Source organism: Notolepis coatsorum (genome assembly GCF_963971535.1).
Source record: "Notolepis coatsorum genome assembly, chromosome: 2".
NCBI classification, from domain to species: domain Eukaryota; kingdom Metazoa; phylum Chordata; class Actinopteri; order Aulopiformes; family Paralepididae; genus Notolepis; species Notolepis coatsorum.
The window spans coordinates 138,058,077-138,079,644 of record NC_140166.1 but is presented as its reverse complement, the minus strand read 5'-3'; the positions used below and the strand labels follow the sequence as shown (position 1 = coordinate 138,079,644).

Here is a 21,568-nt window from a genome sequence, read left to right as displayed (position 1 = left end):
TAAAATGTCAAAGGGAGGAATGTGGTAACCTTGACTTCATAATTTCATGATTTCATAATCAAAAATGTTAGATTAACCCAGGAAACTGAAAGTATCTGTAGTGATGGTAAATAGAACAGTTGGCGAGGGAGCCATTCCAACCCCCCACAGGAAACCAAACACCTAGACATGTGACAGTTGAGCACAGCAAGAAGAGACCAAAAAGCGGAAATGCCTCTGTACGACATTGTTTACTCAGTCACACACCACAGAAAAACGGTGACTCAGTATAGCAGTAAAGACAGCTGCGCTAACCAAGATTAGAGGTCACAGGAAACATAATTGCATTATATTAGTTTAGAATGAAAAACAATATTGGAATAATAACAAGATTATAGTAACAAATTAGAAAATAACTTACAAAGAAGAATACCATTTTAGGAATGTCAAAACTGGAAGTAATAAAGCCATTTCCTTCAAATCACAGTTATATTATAAAGATTCAGTCTGGTAAATAAAGGTTGGTGCTGCTCCTATGATGTTTGATATCAGCCTAGAAGCAATGACTGTACTGGGGTGATATTAGAGATCTATAGGTCATTGCATGAACCATATGTGTGGGAAAGTCAAAATGGTGCATGGAGGAATGTTGAAGTGGTTGCAGAGGAGACAGGCCTCTGTCAATAAGAAGCCACGGCCCAAAAAGGAGGGGGCCACCGACACCGGCCTCCACAAGGACATGTGGGGGCAGAGCAGCCCCAACAAGAAGATACATGTGATTGGTTGAACCAGTTGAAAGATAGGAAGGTCATATTGGGCCTATAAGTATTGGAGCAGTGCAGTTAGTTGGGAGGCCAGCCCACCGACCCGTCCCCAGGGGGGTCCGGCTGAGCCTCCATCGAGCCACCAGAGAATGTGCTGTTATACATGTGAGTAGAATCCAGTGTTGGGAAAGTTACTCATTATTGTTGGTTAGAGTAACATGTACAGATTCCTACCTTAGGACTGGGTTGTGCCCATATGTATGGCTTAGTACATTCTTATTTCATTAACATAACATGACTAAATGTACATTATTGTCTTTGATGTAAAAAGCCAACGAGGGCTATTGTGATTTAACCTCATCAAATCCTTTTGTACAACTCATGTATTGTGCTTGAAGTGTCCTGTGTGTAACCAATGCATTATTCCACTCGGCCCACGCTGCAATTAAATGAATATTGGACCATAGCTGCTGGTTGTCTGGCTGTACACACTTATTCTCTACTGGCTAAATTTGGGAGCTCAGATGAGGACCATGTTTTCTATCACACTGTGATCTTTCCCTTCCTCTAGTTAGCAACCTCACTACTGTGCTGTAATTAATGGATATTCATATAGGAATATACTACACTAGGTATTAGACTGGCAGCGTAGTCCTCTAGGTAAGGAGGTGGCTGACGTCTGCGCTGCGGGCGTTCTAGCTTAGGAGAGCCGTTTGTGGAGTGTTCACCGCTGGCCATGGTTAATATCAATATTATATTTAGATATTACACTGATATTCTCCGGCTCGAAGGACCAATTGTAACTGAGGGGTACAATTCCCTGACTGTATTGAGAGTATGGTATCATTAAACCACTACTTAGTTATGTACTTTAATTACTGGCCATACAGTACACGGTATATCTGGTGAACACCCACACAAGAATACGGCTTAACAAAGAAAGTTATATTTAGAAGTATTTATTATTAGAGCAGCAACAATAGGTTACAATATTGAGAATTATGAATTGCGCTTATATGGCGAAGAACACTTAAGTAGGTCAAGAGCGTAAGCCCATGAGCATATTAAGATGGGTATAATTGACACCACCTGTAGCATAAGAATTACATAAGGCACACTCGTAGTCAGCTGGAGATACTAAGGGGGTTCCCTCCGGTTGTAAGCCAGCAGGGGAGAGGAATGGTCGGGAGCAAAGTCTGGATCAACGAGGAATAAAGAGACTCCAGATACAGGAGACAGTGCAATAATCCTTTGGTCCGTAGACAAAGCAACAGCTATACTCCGGTATGCAAGACAGCATGGATGAAAGCTAGCCAGCCTCTGTGGGTCCTAGAGGCGGGCTCGACGGTGCTCCTCACAGGGTAGATCCCACACAGCAGTGGGGTAGACGGTTCTCTGCTCCAGCAGCCACAGTACCAAAGCAATATAATCCAGCCGGAAAAGGCTCTGCATTCGCCGGTGTAGGTTCTCCGGTGTACATATCCAACGGTTCTCGTCTAGGACTCCTCGGATGGCGGCACGAGTTTAGGCCGCCTAGCCTGGATAAGTGCACTAGCTCGGTACGACGAACCGGTGGTAATGCTGGTCACTGTAGAACGGTAGCCGCACGATACACTATAAATAATAGACTATTACTTTACAATAGAATAAGTCGAACTCGACGATACAGCGTTAAACTCTGACACTTTAGCTATCAATTCGCACGCGGTTCTCAAGGCTCTATTTAGGGGCAAAAGGGGCCCACTTCACGGCACGTTGTATCGTGGTGAAGGCTTCAACGTTTTGGGTCAACTCACTTTTAGGCTAAGTGCTGCTGTATCCACCTGCGACGTATTTATACGTAAGGTGAATAATCTAGTGCCAACCTCAGTTCTGTCTCGTATTACTGCGCAAACCTGGACATGTTGAGACATGTCTTAGCGGTAGCTTTGAACTTGCCATTGGGGGTATGGCCGTTGGCGCCTAGGGGTCGCTGTCCAATAGGAGAACGAATATTATGGTCTGGCCTGTACCTAGGTAAAGGGATATTCCGTGTATATGTACAAAGAATATACAAGGGATATCAGACGATATACAAATATTATACAATATAGCTCAAGTAATAAATATATATATTCGGTTTAATCTGACCTTTTGTAACAATTATTATTATTATTATTATTATTATTATTATTATTATTATTATTATTATTATTATTATTATTATTATTATTATTATTATTATTATTATTATTATTATTATTATTAATAATAATAATAATAATAATAATAATAATAATAATAATAATAATAATAATAATAATAATAATTGTAGCTGAGGGGTACAATTCCCTGACTGTATTGTTAGATATGATATTTAATACCACTACCTCATGTACTTTAACTTCTGGCCACCCAGTACAAGATATAAGTATGATGAACACTTTCCCACCTGATGAAACGAACCAACACAAATGGACCAAATCGAATATTTAATACAGCAAAGGGTGTACACAATATTCACTTAATTACATTTATGATTTGAAATGTTAAGTATGCACTTTTATGGCAAATGAGTATTCGTAGGTAAATCAACATTGAATGTCCAATCTCTGGTTGCGCAGGGAGTAAGTATACAACCTGGAATATTTAGGAAACGATAGCGATAGTACTTAGATAATTATAGCTGGATACACTAAGGGGGGGGGGGGGGGGGTCCCGCTGGTTGTAAGACAGTAGGAGGGGGGGGTTAGAGAAGTCGCTGGCGGTATCCCATCTGGCCGACGGTGTCTTGGGAGAATCCAAAGTCTTAGACCCAGTGCCCACAGAACCTCGGGCCGTAGACGAACACAGCTGGACCCTCTGTGGAACGGTATCTGCCGGTCCACAACGGAGAGACGTGGTGCGACCTCACGTGTAGAGCGCCGCCTCACCTGTAGTCCTCTCCGGGGGGTAATTCCAACACTCGACAGTGTTGGCCTTTATCCATGGAATAATCAAAGCACATAAAGCATAATCCAAGAGCCGTGGAAGGCTCGCCGTCGTCGGGTAGAGTAATCCAATATACAGGTCCAGTCGCTCTTGACCCGGAGCTCCTCGGATGCAATCACCACTAGGGGTCTGACCAGCCTGGATAAGCGTCCAGATAACGTCAGGAACGATGGGGGTACTGATAACTGTAGAACTCGAACCGAACGATGCACCATACATAAATAGACTATTATTAGCTTAATAGAATACGTCCACCAACTCGACGGTATGGTGCCAAACTATGACCATTCAACTATTAATCTACACGATATCTCAATGCCTATTCTGGGCCAAGTAGGCCCTACTACACCGCACGTGCTTCGTGGGGAGGCTTTTGCGTCTGTCACTCTGTTGGAGGGTAAAGAACTGGACTAAAAGAAAGTTCTACTTTACGAGCGTCATATATATATGCGCTATGAACAAATAGTACCACACGTATTTCGCCCGGCATATTACTGCGCGGAACCGGGGGCTGCCTCGACATGTTAGGCGGCACGATTGAACTTGAACCTAGGGGTATGGCAACCTGGCGCCAGGTTCTAGTCCAATGGTAGAATGAAACTATTATGGGCTGTTTAGTAGAAACGGGGATATTCAATGCATATTGTACAAGGAATATACAGGGGATATCAAACGATATACAAATACAATTAAATATATATATATAAATAAATATACATATTCGGTTTAATCTGATCCTTCACAACAATAATAATAATAATAATAATACTAATAATAATAATTATGATTATTATTATTATTATTATTATTATTATTATTATTATTATTATTATTATTATTATTATTATTATTATTATTATTATTATTATTATTATTATTATATCACTGACTTATCTCAGCACCCCCGCCGCTCACTGAGTTCCCGCGGCCCTGGAGCTACCAGACTCCCAGAAGCCCCGCCCAGAGAAGTTGCCAGATTTGGTGGTTTTCCGCATTATATTAAAGCCTGTTTACGGTGTGTTTTAACTGGGTTTTCGGCTGAAAGGCATATGAAATCTGGCACACCTTTGAACGCCGTTATAATATAGTGCTGAGAATGAACGCACTTTTGAACGCCGTTATACAGCGCTGAGAATGAACGTGTTCTCAATTACGTTCATCTAGCGGAAACAACATCCGTTCAGTTCACGTTCGCCCAAAATACGAACGCGTTCACGAACGATCGTTCATTGAACGTGTTCAGGTACATCACTGAGCTTAGTACACACGTCACAAACTGCACGAGCACAGTGTGAGCAGACCCTTGCATGATGCAACACACCGAGTGAGAGAGAGAGCGCGAGAGAGAGCGCGAGAGAGAGAGAGCGAGAGAGAGAGCAAGAGAGAGAGAGAGAGCGAGAGAGAGAGAGAGAGAGCAAGAGAGAGAGCGCGAGAGAAAGACAGAGAGAGAGAGAGACAAGAGAGAGAGAGAAAGAGAGACAGAGTGAGAGAGAGAGAGAGAGAGAGAGAGAGAGAGAGAGAGAGAGAGAGAGAGAGAGAGAGAGAGAGAGAGAAAAGAGAGAGAGAGAGAGATAGAGAGAGAGAGAGAGAGAGAGAGAGAGAGAGAGAGAGAGAGAGAGAGAGAGAGAGAGAGAGAGAGAGAGAGAGAGAGAGAGAGATCCACGGCGGGAACAGAATAGATTGCATTAAAAACTCACCAAACGTCCAAGAGGAAGGAGACAACCGTGGAGATGACAAAGTTCACCAGTCCATATTGTCCCCCCCGTTGGGATGAACTTGGGAGTCTGTTCCTAGTTTATCTGCCACACGTTAGCACTCGATAACGTAGCTGACGCTAGTTAGCTGTCCCTGCCTTTAGCTAAGCCGACATGGCTAGCCTGACTGAACCTTCTAACACGCAACAACTTTCATCTTCAGTCCATCTGCCGAACGTCCTCTTCGTCTTGGCATAACCTAATCACTATACTTGGTATTGATAAGCTTATGGCACGCAGCGTTATTTCTTCTGCTCCGATGCTGCACAGCGCTCCCGTGGATAGCGCCAAATAGTCAGACCCTGTACCTGTAAGTTATGTAACCCCTCCCCTCGTTGAAACGAATAGTATATCTGCAGAGCCGCAGAGCTCCCAATAGTGTATCTGCAGAGCCGCAGAGCTCCAATAGTATATCTGCAGAGCCGCAGAGCCCGGAACAAGTCAGACTAGATTTTAGGTCTGTGATGGAAAGTGATTGTTAACATTATATTTTTTAAAGATTTTTATTAAAAAAATTTAAAAATACAAAATAAAAATAAAAATAAATAATAAAAAGGCTTTTTTTTTTCTTTTTTTTTCGAGGCCCCCCTCCCCGCGAGACCCTGTGCGACCGCACTGCTCGCACACCCCTTGAGGCGGCCCTGCATACATACATACATACATACATACATACATACATACATACATACATACATACATACATACATACATACATACATACATACATACATACTGTACATACATACACATAACATACGTACACACAGTATATACATACATATAACATACATACACACAGTACATACATACATATATAACATTCATACACAGTACATATATATTATATATAACATACATACACACAGTACATACATGTACATATATAACATACCTACACACAGTACATACATATATAACTTACCTACACACAGTACATACATATATAACATACCTACACACAGTACATACATATATAACATACCTACACACAGTACATACATGTACATATATAACATACCTACACACAGTACATACATGTACATATATAACATACCTACACAGTCAGTGATGGTAATAACGGCGTTATAAATAATGGCGTTACTAACGGCGTTAGTTTTTTCAGTAACGAGTAACGGATTACTCTTCTAATCTTAATAACGCCGTTACCGTTACTGCCAAAAAATGCGGCGCGTTACTATGTGTAGCAGTCTGGAAAATATGGTATATTATTCAGAACTGCTGACTGTGTTTATATCCCTTTTTGTACACAAAGACATTCTAACTAGTGTCATTGATTCACACGAACAATGACACAAACGTCCCGTCCAAAGAGCATGTGAATACGGATCATAAATGACAGTATTGATTCATATTTTACAGTGCGTCTCCCCTTGTGACTGGCAGGCGGGACCAGCAGGGGGCAGTAGCAGGCAGAGAGTGGCGGAGAGAGCTGAGAGATGATAAAGGGAGGAGTGCAACGGAAGTCGTTCTCTTCGGCAGTGAACTTGACAACGAGAAGTCACGTCTAACGGGGGGGCTCTGGATAGCCCCGTTGCTGACTTTATGCCGGAGTGCCCCGTGGAACAGTGACGGGTGATAGGAAGTACTGGCTAGTGGATACGATATCCTAGCAGTACCAGTGTTATGATATTATGAACATTAAGTGCAGAGTCAGGCACTAAGAGTCGAGTTATACCTAGTTACAGTGAGCGGTATAGGTAGCGTGCGGCTAAGGATCACAGTAGCATTGCTCGTGTTATACCTAGTTACAGTGACGGTATAGTCTGCGTGCCAGAGACGTACGGGACATCCAAGCAGTCTGCCCGGGCGTCAACAGCTGTCTGCACCGGAGAGCAGCAGCACACCTGCTCCAGGCTGCCTGCAGGACACGGGGAGTTCTTTACCACCAGCAGAGTTCGCCCAGCACCAGCTCAGCCAGCACTGCCTCTCTGCTATAGCTCCGCCTGCTAGCACCTGCGGCGCGAGTGTTCGACGCCATCTTGCCACCAGGACGGTGGTGGAGCGGCGCGGCCGCCATTTTGGTAGAGTAAACATTAGGGCTTCGGCGCCCAGGATCTATTGCACCTTACACAGTGTGGAGCGGCCTGCGGGTGAAGTTAACGTTGCTAACTGCAGACCCCAAACATTACATTACATGCCGGCATTAGCATAGGGCTTTTGTTTTGGTAATTGTGGGCCCACACTTTTGGTTTTATTTCCTTTTCTTTGAGCGTGATACAATGTGTGTGTATTAATATTTTCCCATTCAATTAACCATTCCCTGAGGGGGGAAGTTACAGACCTGGTGCATTATAATTAAAGCCTTTTGAGGTATTATTCTGACCGTATAATTAAAGCCTGTTGAGGTATTATACAGGGTGAGGACCCAGACGTGGGTGGTGAGTCAAACACCGTGAAGTATATTATCCCTGATAGTAACCCAGAGGTGGGTGCATAATATACGTGTTTATGAGGTATTGAGTTGAACAGCAGGGGCTATAGTAGGACTTCAGCCCAATTGGCCACTAGTATTAAATAATTGTAACTGAACAGTACAATTAACCTAAAGACTTGAATGGGGTTCTGTGTGCGTGTCCATTCCTGTGCCCTGCATTAACTCTTTTGGTGTGGGTAACGTATATATATGGTTAACCCCTTCCTACCCAGCTCTCCCCTTTTCATTTTAAGGTTTCTAGGGTCATTGAGGGAGGGTACTGCTTGCTGCACACACACACACACACACACACACACACACACACACACACACACACACACACACACACACACACACACACACACACACACACACACACACACACACACACACACACACACACACACACACACACACACACACACACACACACACACACACACACACACACACACACACACACACACACTAAGGCTGTCCCCGAAGCCTGTTTTTGGGATTCGAACTTCGTCAGGGTTTTTCGAATGGACGTTCAAACCTTCGTTTTGAATTAAATTTATTTTATTTTATTCTAAATAAATATTAATTTTTATATAAATATCCTCAAACTAAATCCTCAATTTGAATAAAGTGATTAATCTGATTAAATTAGTATTTTTTTTTATTAAATCAACTTTCTTTAATGAATATAACTCATCAGTTTTTAATACTATAATATTAGTGTATCAATCAATCAATCAATCAATCAATCAATCAATCAATCAATCAATCAATCAATCAATCAATCAAATGTATTTGTATAGCACGTTTAAACATGACGCTTGTCAACCAAAGTGCTTCACATAGCTAAGCTAAGTACAAAGAAAAGTATAAAATAAACAGAAAAATAAAATAAAAACAACGGATAGACAAAGGAAAAACAGAACAACACGTCAACAAGTACGGCAAGAGTCAAAGTGAGTCAGGGAAGGCCAGGCGATATAGGTGGGTTTTGAGTTTTGATTTAAAAGACTCGATGGAGGGGGCAGATTTAATGGACATGGGGATGCTGTTCCAGAGGTCAGGGGCTGCGACCGCAAAAGCACGTCCCCCCCTAGACTTGAAGTTAGACCTACGGGTGGTTAGGAGACCCTTATCAGCCGATCTGAGGGCCCTGGCGTTGGTATAGGGGGTGAGGAGGTCTGCTAGGTAAGCAGGGGCCTTACCATTTAGGGCTTTATAAACCAATAAAAGGACCTTGAAGTCTATTCTAAAGCGCACCGGGAGCCAGTGGAGGGAGGCAAGTACAGGGGTGATGTGAGCTCTCTTCCGGGTACCTGTGAGCAGTCTAGCGGCAGCGTTTTGGGGGAGTTGTAGACGGGCTATGGTGGATTTATTTAGCCCCAGGTACAGGGAGTTACAGTAGTCTAAGCGTGAGGATATGAAGGCGTGAATTACTCTTTCCAGGTCTGAGGGGGAGAGAATGGCCTTGATCTTGGCTATGGACCGGAGCTGGAAAAAGCACCCCTTCACCACCGAGTTTACCTGCCTATTGAAGGAAAACTCGGGGTCAAAGAGCACGCCCAGGTTTTTAACAAAGGGCTTGACTAGGGGAGACAGGTTACCCAGGCTGCTGGCAATGACTCTGGTTTGGTTTAGAGGGCCGAAAAGGAGGATTTCACATTTTGACTGATTGAGCTGTAGAAAATGTTGTGCCATCCAGCATTTGATGTCGTCTAGGCAGGAACGAAGACTGTCAAGATTGTTTATAATTTATTGTTGGGTTTCATGGGGAGATAGACCTGAGTGTCGTCAGCATAAAAATGGAAAGAGATGTTGTGTTTTTTAATTATCAGACCAGGGCAGCATGTATAGGGAGAATAGGATAGGGCCAAGGATGGAGCCTTGTGGAACCCCGCAAGAGAGAGAGGCAGAGGGGGAGGAGCAGTTTCCGATGTTAACGGAGAAGCTTCTATATCACTGAGGTAGGAGGTGAACCATGATAGGGCTGTGCCACTGACACCAACTGCCTGGTGAAGACGGTCAATGAGGATAACATGGTCTATTGTATCGAAAGCTGCACTGAGGTCTAACACCGGTTCCTGACAGGGAGCGAGCGAGCGAACTAGAGACGAAATCGCGCGCGACACTGTCCTGATATGAGGCGGCGCGTGTCCGAGTGTGTCTGTGTGTGTGTGTGTTACCTGGAAGCACACGTGGGGGGGGGCTGCGATTCTTGACCAATAAAAAGTGTTTAGGGGCGGGACTCGGCCGCGTAATCGCTCAACTAGAGACACAGCGAGCGAATATCTGAGGGGTGGACGACATCGCTGCTCAGTTCGCTGTCGCTCGCGGCAGGTCAGGATAGTCTGATTGAAACGAATACATTTTAATCATTTTCGCAATCACGCTCGCTCGCGTCGCTCCCTGTCAGGAAGGGGTGTAAGAGCATGAGGACAGCACAGTCCCGTGTAGCCTAATCTTTATCTGCAACTGTGAAGAAAAACCCAATTGGTTTAAACAGAATGAATAGACGCATACAAAAAAAGGTATAAAAAAAATATAAACATAAAAATACATTTATTAAAAATAAAAAAAATTCAAATGCTGATTTAGAATTCGAATGCCGACGTAACGAACGAAGGTCAGAACGTTTGGGGCTCAGCCCTAACCACACACACACACACACCTACCTCTCCAGGCAGCTCTCGTAGTTGAAGGTGGCCTTGAAGCCGTAGATGGCGAAGGTCACAATGCTGGCGAAGATGGAGGTGCCGCTGTTGATGAGCGAGACCACCACCGCCTGCCGCTCAAAGTTGTTGTGGTACTGGTTGTAGCTGGCGAAGGCAATGAGCGAGCCGAAGCCCAGGCCCAGCGAGAAGAAGATCTGCGTGGCCGCGTTCACCCACGTGGTGGGTTTCATGAGCTCCTCCATCTGGAGACACACACACACACGTTCAAGTTCAAGTTTCTTTATTAGTTGTCATACAGAAGTACAGAATACTTTTATACAAAATGCTTCTTTCTGTTACGCTCCTGAGACTGTGCTAGACAAAAAAGATAAGTATAAAATAAAATAAGTATAGCAAGTAAAAAATAGAAGTCACGTACGTAGACACAAGTGTTCAGTATGTACATATGTACAATGTTCAATGCAGAGTAGAAGTAACTGAGTTACCATACAATATACTATACAATATACTAACACAATATACTAATATACAATCTACTATATAGTGCAAAGCAGAAATGGGATGAGGTACAATTTAGGTACAATTTACAGTAAGGTGTACTGAGGTATGGGTTGTAGTGCGAATTCATAAAGTGCCAATAAATATAAAGTGTGTTTAGGTGTTCTAAAGTGTGTAGAGTGGGTGCTGCAGTGAGTTGTTTGTTTAAAGCAGTGCTTCTCAAACTTTTTCTGTCAGGCCCCCCTTTGGCGGACCAAAATATTTTGCCCCCCCCCCCCCACCCCCCCCCCCCCCCCCCCCCCCCCCCCCCCCCCCCCCCCCCCCGCCCCTCGCCCCAACAAAATAGTCATGAAATGGGCCATGTTTATATTTTTTGAAATAACACCAATATCGTGACCTTTCAAATTGGCCCTATATTTTGTTTTCAGAGCTGTCATGGATGAAAAGCCAGCTTCACACAGATATGTGGTGCTGAATGGTATCAACACCTTAACTGCTGCATCATGAGATACTTGGTGGGCCATGAGATGAGATACTTGGTACTCAGCACCACACTCTGAAACTAGCTCTCTAGGTGGTATCAGATGAGATTTCAAAGAGTTCTTCCAAGAGTTTGGATGGAGATGTGTCAGGAAGCTTTGTCTCAATGTTGTCTGTAAAGTTTTTTTTATCCAGAGTAACTTGGTGATCCTTTTCTGTGTTTTATTAAATAATGATTTTCAGATTTTGAGAAATGGTATTTTCATGGAGAACAGTGCAGCTGCAACAGATAGCACTTTAGTGATAATTTTCTGTAATACATTTTTTTATTTATTTTTTTATAAATCTCAAGGCCCCCCCTGTCATGCCTCTGCGCCCCCCTTGGGGGGCGCGCCCCCCACTTTGAGAAACACTGGTTTAAAGTGAGTGTGTGCGTGTGGATGTGTGTGCTGTGAGTGCATTTGATGGTTGTTGCATAGTTGTAGCTGAGGGGTACAATTCCCTGACTGTATTGTTAGATATGATATTTAATACCACTACCTCATGTACTTTAACTTCTGGCCACCCAGTACAAGATATAAGTATGATGAACACTTTCCCACCTGATGAAACGAACCAACACAAATGGACCAAATCGAATATTTAATACAGCAAAGGGTGTACACAATATTCACTTAATTACATTTATGATTTGAAATGTTAAGTATGCACTTTTATGGCAAATGAGTATTCGTAGGTAAATCAACATTGAATGTCCAATCTCTGGTTGCGCAGGGAGTAAGTATACAACCTGGAATATTTAGGAAACGATAGCGATAGTACTTAAATAATTATAGCTGGATACACTAAGGGGGGGGGGGGTCCCGCTGGTTGTAAGACAGTAGGAGGGGGGGGTTAGAGAAGTCGCTGGCGGTATCCCATCTGGCCGACGGTGTCTTGGGAGAATCCAAAGTCTTAGACCCAGTGCCCACAGAACCTCGGGCCGTAGACGAACACAGCTGGACCCTCTGTGGAACGGTATCTGCCGGTCCACAACGGAGAGACGTGGTGCGACCTCACGTGTAGAGCGCCGCCTCACCTGTAGTCCTCTCCGGGGGGTAATTCCAACACTCGACAGTGTTGGCCTTTATCCATGGAATAATCAAAGCACATAAAGCATAATCCACGAGCCGTGGAAGGCTCGCCGTCGTCGGGTAGAGTAATCCAATATACAGGTCCAGTCGCTCTTGACCCGGAGCTCCTCGGATGCAATCACCACTAGGGGTCTGACCAGCCTGGATAAGCGTCCAGATAACGTCAGGAACGATGGGGGTACTGATAACTGTAGAACTCGAACCGAACGATGCACCATACATAAATAGACTATTATTAGCTTAATAGAATACGTCCAACTCGACGGTATGGTGCCAAACTATGACCATTCAACTATTAATCTACACGATATCTCAATGCCTATTCTGGGCCAAGTAGGCCCTACTACACCGCACGTGCTTCGTGGGGAGGCTTTTGCGTCTGTCACTCTGTTGGAGGGTAAAGAACTGGACTAAAAGAAAGTTCTACTTTACGAGCGTCATATATATATGCGCTATGAACAAATAGTACCACACGTATTTCGCCCGGCATATTACTGCGCGGAACCGGGGGCTGCCTCGACATGTTAGGCGGCACGATTGAACTTGAACCTAGGGGTATGGCAACCTGGCGCCAGGTTCTAGTCCAATGGTAGAATGAAACTATTATGGGCTGTTTAGTAGAAACGGGGATATTCAATGCATATTGTACAAGGAATATACAGGGGATATCAAACGATATACAAATACAATTAAATATATATATATAAATAAATATACATATTCGGTTTAATCTGATCCTTCACAACAGCCGCCCCCTAATTAGTCCCACCTAATTAGCTAAGCAGAGACAGATTAACCGCACTGTCTTCCACTCAAGGTCCGCTGTAAGGTCAGTCAACTCACAAAGTCATAGGGTCATGGTCATCATCGATAGTATCTGGGAGTCGGGGCAGTTCTATGAGCCTCGCCACGGGCCGTGTGTAGGTGCGCCCTTGGACGAGTACTTCAGCTGCTCGGACCTTGCCATCGGCACCGGTGATCACTTTGCTTACGCGGCCAGCCGGCCACATAGCTCTGGGGAGTGACTGGTCAACTATCATGACGACTGTTCCTTCTGTCAAATTGTCTCTCTCTTTTACCCACTTCTGGCGGGTCTGTAGAGACGGTAGGTAGTGAAGTAGGAAGCTGCTCCAAAACTTGTCTGCTAGTACTTGGCTGTACCTCCACATTCTTCGGCCGTTCGCTTCTTCGGGCCTGTACATTGTCTGGGGTAGCGCGGGGTCCAGCCGCCCCATTAGGAGTGTGTTGGGGGTGACTGGGTCGACATCTGCTACATCACTGGAGACGTAACCGAGGGGTTTGGAGTTCAATACTCCCTCGATCTCCGTGAGGACTGTCATTAGGACTTCCTCTGCCACAGTCTGGGCTCCGAGTACGGCATACAGGGCTGTCTTTATAGAACGTACTTCTCGTTCCCAGGTTCCACCGAAGTGGGGTGCGTTCGGGGGATTAAACTGGAAGTCAAACTGGGCTGGAGCGAGGTGGGTCTTAAGTTCTGGGCCCATAGCTTGGAAGCTCTCTCTCAGCTCTCTTTCTCCGCCTTTGAAGTTGGTCCCGTGATCAGACAACAATGTAGACGGTTGTCCTTTCCGTGATATGAATCTCCGGAAGGCCATAAGGAATGAGTCTGTGCTCATGGTCGGAAGGAGCTCGATATGTATCGCTCTGGTGGTCATGCATTTGAATACAATACCCCACCGCTTCTCGGTGCCTCTTCCTCTTTTTATATACAACGGGCCAAAACAGTCCATGCCTGTGGAGTGGAATGGCTTGTCGCCGATTCGGAGGCGACAGGGGGGTAGGTCAGCCATCCGTGGTATGCTGGGCTGCGCGCGCCACTTACGGCAGTCTAGACAGGTTCGCTGGAAGCGCCGTACTGCTTCTCTCCCTTGTAATATCCAATAACGACGTCTGATCTCCGCGAAGACTCTCTCTGCTCCGGCGTGGTGCACATCCTCGTCGTATTTCTTTATGATCAGCTCTGTGACCTTGTGTCGGCTGTTCAAGACGATCGGGTGCTTAATGTCATCTGGTAGATCGGGGGCTCTCCGCAGGCGACCACCCACTCTGATGAGATTATGTGCGTCACTCTCTGGTGCCAGGTGAATCAGTCTGCTGTCTGATGGGACGGGGTTTCCTCCCTGTAGACAGTCTAGCTCATCGGGGAACGAGTCTCTCTGGGCTCGTTGTAGTAGAAGAAGTTCTGCTTCTTCGTAGTCAGCTGCTGACATGTCAGTGGTGGACTGAATCTCTGGGTGGTGCCGCAGGAATGTCCTTTGTTGCGCACTCTCTAGGGTAATGCAGTCATCTATGTTCGGGTCTGTGGAGGCGACAGTGCTCAGTCCACAGAACATAGGCTTCTTGTTCTCAGCCTCCTCTCTACTTGCTTCCCTCGGGGTGGGCGTAGGCCAATCTCCTTCCGGGAGCTGGAGGAATGCTGGTCCGTCACTGTAGATGTTGTGACGGGTTAGGTCATCCAGGGACGTTCCCCGGGTGATGACGTCAGCTGGGTTGTGTTTGGTATCCACATATCTCCAGCTTGCTTCTTCTGTTAGTTCCTGAATCTCGGTGACTCTGACTCCCACGAAGACTTTGTATCTGCATGAATCAGACTTAATCCATGTGAGTACTGTCGTGGAATCTGACCACAAGATTGTTCTATGCACCGGAATGGTGAGTTCACGTTGGATTAACGTGGCTAGATGCGCTCCTGCGAGGGCTGCGCAGAGCTCTAGACGTGGGATAGATTGTTGCTTACGTGGGGCCAGTATGAAAGCAGTGTGTATCTCTCCTCCCATCTCTTGTGCACGCAAATAAGCAACCGATCCGTAGGCTACTTCGGAGGCATCGCTGAAGACGTGTAGCTCAATCTCGCATGTCTCTGGCCTCACTGTGGATGGGAAGTAGCTGCGGCGTATGTTGACACCTGGGAGTGAGCGGAGTTCCGTCTCCCACTCTCTCCATGTTGAGGCAAGGTGTGCGGGTATTGGGTCGTCCCAGCCCTGGTCCTTGTCCCATAGTGCTCGTACAATCATCTTTGCCCTGGTGGTGTAAGGTAGAATACATCCCAGCGGGTCATATTGTCTGGCGAGTGTTCTGTACACACTCCGTCTGGTGGTCGGTATCGCCGCCGACCTTCCTTGCTCTGGAGCCAAGGGTTTGTGTCTATAGTGGAGCGAGTCTGTTTTGAAGCGCCAGACTAATCCTAGTGTCATTTCTTGGGCTTCTCCTGGGATTGTCGCCATCCAGGTCTCGCTGCTGGCAGCCTTGTCTGCGGAGGAGAGGCTGCGCAATACGTGCGGGTCACTGCTGGCCCACTGCCTGAGATCAAAGCCTCCTTTGATTAGGGAGGCGCGTAACTTGATTAGGAGAGCCTCGGCTTCTTCTTGAGTCGAGACGCTTTGTAGACAGTTGTCTACGTAGAAACTGTTCTTCACACTGTGTTGGACCTCTTCATCTGCTGCTGGGTCCTCTGTGACGTGTTTCTGTAGTGCAAATAATACTGGGGGGTCGCTGCTGGCCTGCTGCCGGAGATCAAAGCCGTCTTTGATCAGGGAGGCGCGGAGCAGCGCACGGCGTCGCCAGTCTATTTTCTTCTCGACAGGCTGCAGGAGTGTGGTGTCTCCTTCTTCCACTCTGGAGTGGAGGCAGCTGGTGGCTGCTGTTCGGTTGAGAGATTTAGCGAGGGGGCTTTGCAATGTCCATCCTAGGCGGGTCTCGACTGCTGCAGGACAGCCCCGGGGACCTGTATGGACCCGGTCAATCGGGACTATGAGTTCTGCATGGTCGGAGCCTATCAACAGGGTCGGGGTAGCGCCGTTTATGAGCGGGATAGGTAATTGGCGCAGGTGCACATATTTATCCATCAACTTGGTGACAGGGTAGGTGTACTGCGAGAGTCCTATTTCTTGGCTGGTGAAAGCATTTGTGATCTTGTACCGTCGCTCTGGCTGCCCGTTGGCTGCGATAGTGAAGGAGACATTCTCGCCTTTTATCGTCTTTAAATCTCTTCTTATTGTCCGAATCGTCATTTCGTTCTTGCTCCCCCGCAGTCCCAGTTGAGTCGCAGCGGAGGCGAGCAGAAGGGTCTTCTCTGACCCGTCATCAAGGACGGCGTAAGTGTCCATGACTTTATCCTGGTAGCTCAATGTCACATGGACTACCTTTAAGAGCACTTGAGCTCCGTTGCTGCTGGCGGGGTCAATGTACATGACACTTGCCTTGGTGCCGCTCCGTGGTGCAGGTGTAGGCCGTCTTCCGTTACTATCGTGTAGTATATCTAGATGGGCTCCATTGCACCGGCTGCACCTTTTCTTTAGGCGGCATTCGGCTGCCATGTGGGGCCGCGCACATCGATAACAGCGCCGGTTGGACTTTATCCATTGGCTCACTTCTTCTGCATTCATCTTTGTGAATGTGTCACATTGTGACAGCCAGTGTTCTTTCTCACAGTAGGGACACGCTATCTTCCACTTCTCCTTCCTCGAGGGGGTGCTGTGACTCTTACTGCTCGGTACTGACTCTGATTGGTGCATGACAGTCACCGATCTTCTTCCATCATTTATTCTCCTGGGTCCCTCTCTGGAGCTTGGCGTGCTCCGCCCGAAGGTGTCCAGTCGTAAGCTGCTGACCTCTCTCGCCAGGAAGTCGGCCAGATCAAGGAGGGATGGCTCGGGGCCGTCGGGATCTCGGTAGTCCCTCTGCCGCCGAAAGCGCTCCTGTCTTGCGGGTGGCAGCTTCTCCAAAATCCTCTCAACGTTAGAGTTGGCGTACAGCTCATGCCTGCCCTTCTCCCGTTGAGCTCCCAGCATCCCCACCAGGGACTGCACTTTGATTGACAGGTCATCTAGTGAGCGATTGTCTGTGGCTGGGGGTAGGCGGTCAATATGCCTTATCTCCTGGATTACGTAATCCCATATACGTCCATATCTTTGATCCAGCGCTGCGAGGGCCGCTGTATATGGGGTCGAGGAGGTAGCATAGGCTAGCGCTATATTGTGTGCTCGCTGTACTTTCAGGTGCTTCAATAATATTGCATACTTGTGGCGTTCATCAATGACATCCGCCAGCATTGTCTCTAAGCACATCCGGAGCTCCGTGTACTGTGCTCGACTCTCATAGGCGAAGTCTGGGATTGATGGCGTGGCGTTGTATGACGCCGTGGATGGCGAATACATCGGCGAGCGTTGGGGGAGAGACCTCCTGGGCGAGTCCCCTCTTGCGCCTCGCTGTGGGCCGGTACTGGCAGGGTACCATGGCCCGCTGGTCCAGGTACTGTTCCTCGGGGCTGGTCGTGCGTCGTGCTCACCCGTAAATAGAGTCGGGGGTCTGTAGCGCAGCGCCGCGGGGGTATAGCCTGGACTGTATGGGACCTCCTGGTCCGGTGGAGTACTGTGCTGTCGTCGGGCTTGGTTCTCCTCTTCTCCCTCTTCTTCTTCTATCAAATCTTCCAGATCTTGTAATCGTTTATTTAGCTTCTCCGCAGTGTAGGCCGCTCCTTCCTTGTAGCTGGGTCTCGCTTGGACCGGGATGGGAAGGGGGTCTGCGGGGGGTCTAGACTCGGTCTGTTGGTCAAGTTCAGGGTCGCTTGCTCGTTGCGGTGACGCTGCTCTTGACTGCTGTCTCGACGAGTTCCTTGAGCCCCTGGCGGAGGGAGAGGGAGTTGTCCTTTTGATCAGCTGCTCTATCAGTTGCGCTTGTAGTCTGTCGCGCTCTGCGTCTCTTTGGGCACCGGCAGCGGTGCGCTGGGCGTCGGCGCGGTCTCTTGCCATATTCTCTTCCATCTGGAAGCGTCTCATCTCCAGACTTGTGCGCTGTTCTTCGCTCCGTTGCTGTGCTTGGAGGTGTTCGCGCTCGCTGGTCGCCTGGGCTTGGAGACGTTCGCGCTCGCTAAGCGTCTGTGCTTGGAGCCGATCGCGTTCGGTAGAGGCTGTCAGGCTGATGAGGAACGCCTGCTGTAGTATCCTCTCCGCTTCGCTGGGGGAAGGCGGTAGTGGAGGTGAGCCGCTCCTGCGTGAACCGCTCCTGGGGGTACTCGTTGGGGAGTCCTGGAGCTCTAGTTCCTCGGCGCTCTCCTCTTCTTCTTCCGTGCAGAGTTCTCTCTCTGTAGGGTTGTCTTCCTCCCGGGGCGTGTCGGGGACTACTTCTTTAGTAGTGGCGGGGGGTAAAGGCATGTCAATTCCCTCCTGGTCTCCACCGTGGGCTTGGTCAGTTACATTAGGACCTACTAGGGCATCTGTGGTCGGGGAAACCTGGTCGTTAAGGTCAGACATAATTTTACTTTCTACTTTTACTACGTTTACCGTTTGTCGAAGGCTAGGTAGTTGACTGACAGTGTAAGCCTCTAAGTACTGAGGTGTCTGTCGTCTGCGCCGCGGGCGTTCTAGGTTAGGAGGATCGTTTCGTGGAGTGTTCATCATAGGCCATTTCGATATTAATAACACTATATTAATATTACACTAGTTACCCTCCGGCTCGAAGGACCAATTGTAGCTGAGGGGTACAATTCCCTGACTGTATTGTTAGATATGATATTTAATACCACTACCTCATGTACTTTAACTTCTGGCCACCCAGTACAAGATATAAGTATGATGAACACTTTCCCACCTGATGAAACGAACCAACACAAATGGACCAAATCGAATATTTAATACAGCAAAGGGTGTACACAATATTCACTTAATTACATTTATGATTTGAAATGTTAAGTATGCACTTTTATGGCAAATGAGTATTCGTAGGTAAATCAACATTGAATGTCCAATCTCTGGTTGCGCAGGGAGTAAGTATACAACCTGGAATATTTAGGAAACGATAGCGATAGTACTTAAATAATTATAGCTGGATACACTAAGGGGGGGGGGGGGTCCCGCTGGTTGTAAGACAGTAGGAGGGGGGGGTTAGAGAAGTCGCTGGCGGTATCCCATCTGGCCGACGGTGTCTTGGGAGAATCCAAAGTCTTAGACCCAGTGCCCACAGAACCTCGGGCCGTAGACGAACACAGCTGGACCCTCTGTGGAACGGTATCTGCCGGTCCACAACGGAGAGACGTGGTGCGACCTCACGTGTAGAGCGCCGCCTCACCTGTAGTCCTCTCCGGGGGGTAATTCCAACACTCGACAGTGTTGGCCTTTATCCATGGAATAATCAAAGCACATAAAGCATAATCCACGAGCCGTGGAAGGCTCGCCGTCGTCGGGTAGAGTAATCCAATATACAGGTCCAGTCGCTCTTGACCCGGAGCTCCTCGGATGCAATCACCACTAGGGGTCTGACCAGCCTGGATAAGCGTCCAGATAACGTCAGGAACGATGGGGGTACTGATAACTGTAGAACTCGAACCGAACGATGCACCATACATAAATAGACTATTATTAGCTTAATAGAATACGTCCAACTCGACGGTATGGTGCCAAACTATGACCATTCAACTATTAATCTACACGATATCTCAATGCCTATTCTGGGCCAAGTAGGCCCTACTACACCGCACGTGCTTCGTGGGGAGGCTTTTGCGTCTGTCACTCTGTTGGAGGGTAAAGAACTGGACTAAAAGAAAGTTCTACTTTACGAGCGTCATATATATATGCGCTATGAACAAATAGTACCACACGTATTTCGCCCGGCATATTACTGCGCGGAACCGGGGGCTGCCTCGACATGTTAGGCGGCACGATTGAACTTGAACCTAGGGGTATGGCAACCTGGCGCCAGGTTCTAGTCCAATGGTAGAATGAAACTATTATGGGCTGTTTAGTAGAAACGGGGATATTCAATGCATATTGTACAAGGAATATACAGGGGATATCAAACGATATACAAATACAATTAAATATATATATATAAATAAATATACATATTCGGTTTAATCTGATCCTTCACAACAATAGTGTTATTGTTCGTTGAGCAACCTGATGGCCTGGGGATAGAAGCTTCTTCTGAGTCTTTCTGTGCTTGCCATGAGACTCCGGTATCGCTTGCCTGACCGCAGCAGTTCAAAGAGGCAGTTGTTTGGGTGGCTGGAGTCTTTGATAATTCTCTTAGCCTTACCCATGCACCGCTTGTTGTAAATGTTCTGGAGAGTGGGAAGCCCCCCTCCAATTGTGCGCTCGGCTGAACGGGCCACTCTCTGTAGTCTGCTACGGTCTTGTGCGGTGCTATTCCCAAACCAGGAGGTGATATTGCCAGTCAGGATCCTCTCTATTGTACATGAGTAGAAGTTCTTAAGGATCTTATGACTGACTTGGAACTTCCTTAGGCGCCTGAGGAAGTAGAGGCGTTGCTGTGCCTTCTTCACAACACTGTCAATGTGTGTGGTCCATGTCAAGCCCTCGGATATGTGGACTCCGAGGTACTTAAAACTGTTCACTCTCTCAACCGGTGCCCCGTTGATGCTGAGGGGGCTGTAGTCCCTGACCCCCGACCTCCTAAAGTCCACAATCATCTCCTTTGTTTTGCTGACGTTCAGGGAGAGGCTGTTCTCCTGGCACCATCCCGCCAGGACCTTGACCTCCTCCAGGTAGGCCCTCTCGTCGTTTGCAGAGATCAGGCCCACCACTACTGTGTCGTCAGCAAATTTGATGATGACACACAAACATAAAAGTTAATATGAATGAATGAATGAATGAATATGAATTAAAAAATTATTTTTTACGTTCTTACGTATACTACTGAGATCTGTCACGTATGCTACTGAAAAGATGTCACGTATGCTACTGAAAAAATGTGCATACATTTGCATAATTATTTTTCAGTAGCATACGTGACAGATCTCAGTAGTATACGTACAAACTTTTCAGTAGCATACGTGACAGCTTTTCAATAGAATACATGACAGATCTCAGTAGTACGCGAATGCTTTTCAGTAGCATACGAGACACAT

General features: G+C 46.8%; 1 protein-coding gene across 1 annotated transcript in view; it reads right to left on the bottom strand.

Moving 5' to 3' along the window:
- Positions 1 to 21,568, bottom strand: part of slc6a20 (solute carrier family 6 member 20) — a gene marked incomplete at both ends in the record, with an annotated part of 112,033 nt that overhangs the window by 39,324 nt on the left and 51,141 nt on the right. The window contains one exon of the mRNA XM_084308320.1: positions 10,574 to 10,815. Within this exon, the coding sequence (XP_084164446.1) occupies positions 10,574 to 10,815 (242 nt within the window). The remainder of the gene's footprint in view (positions 1 to 10,573; positions 10,816 to 21,568) is intronic.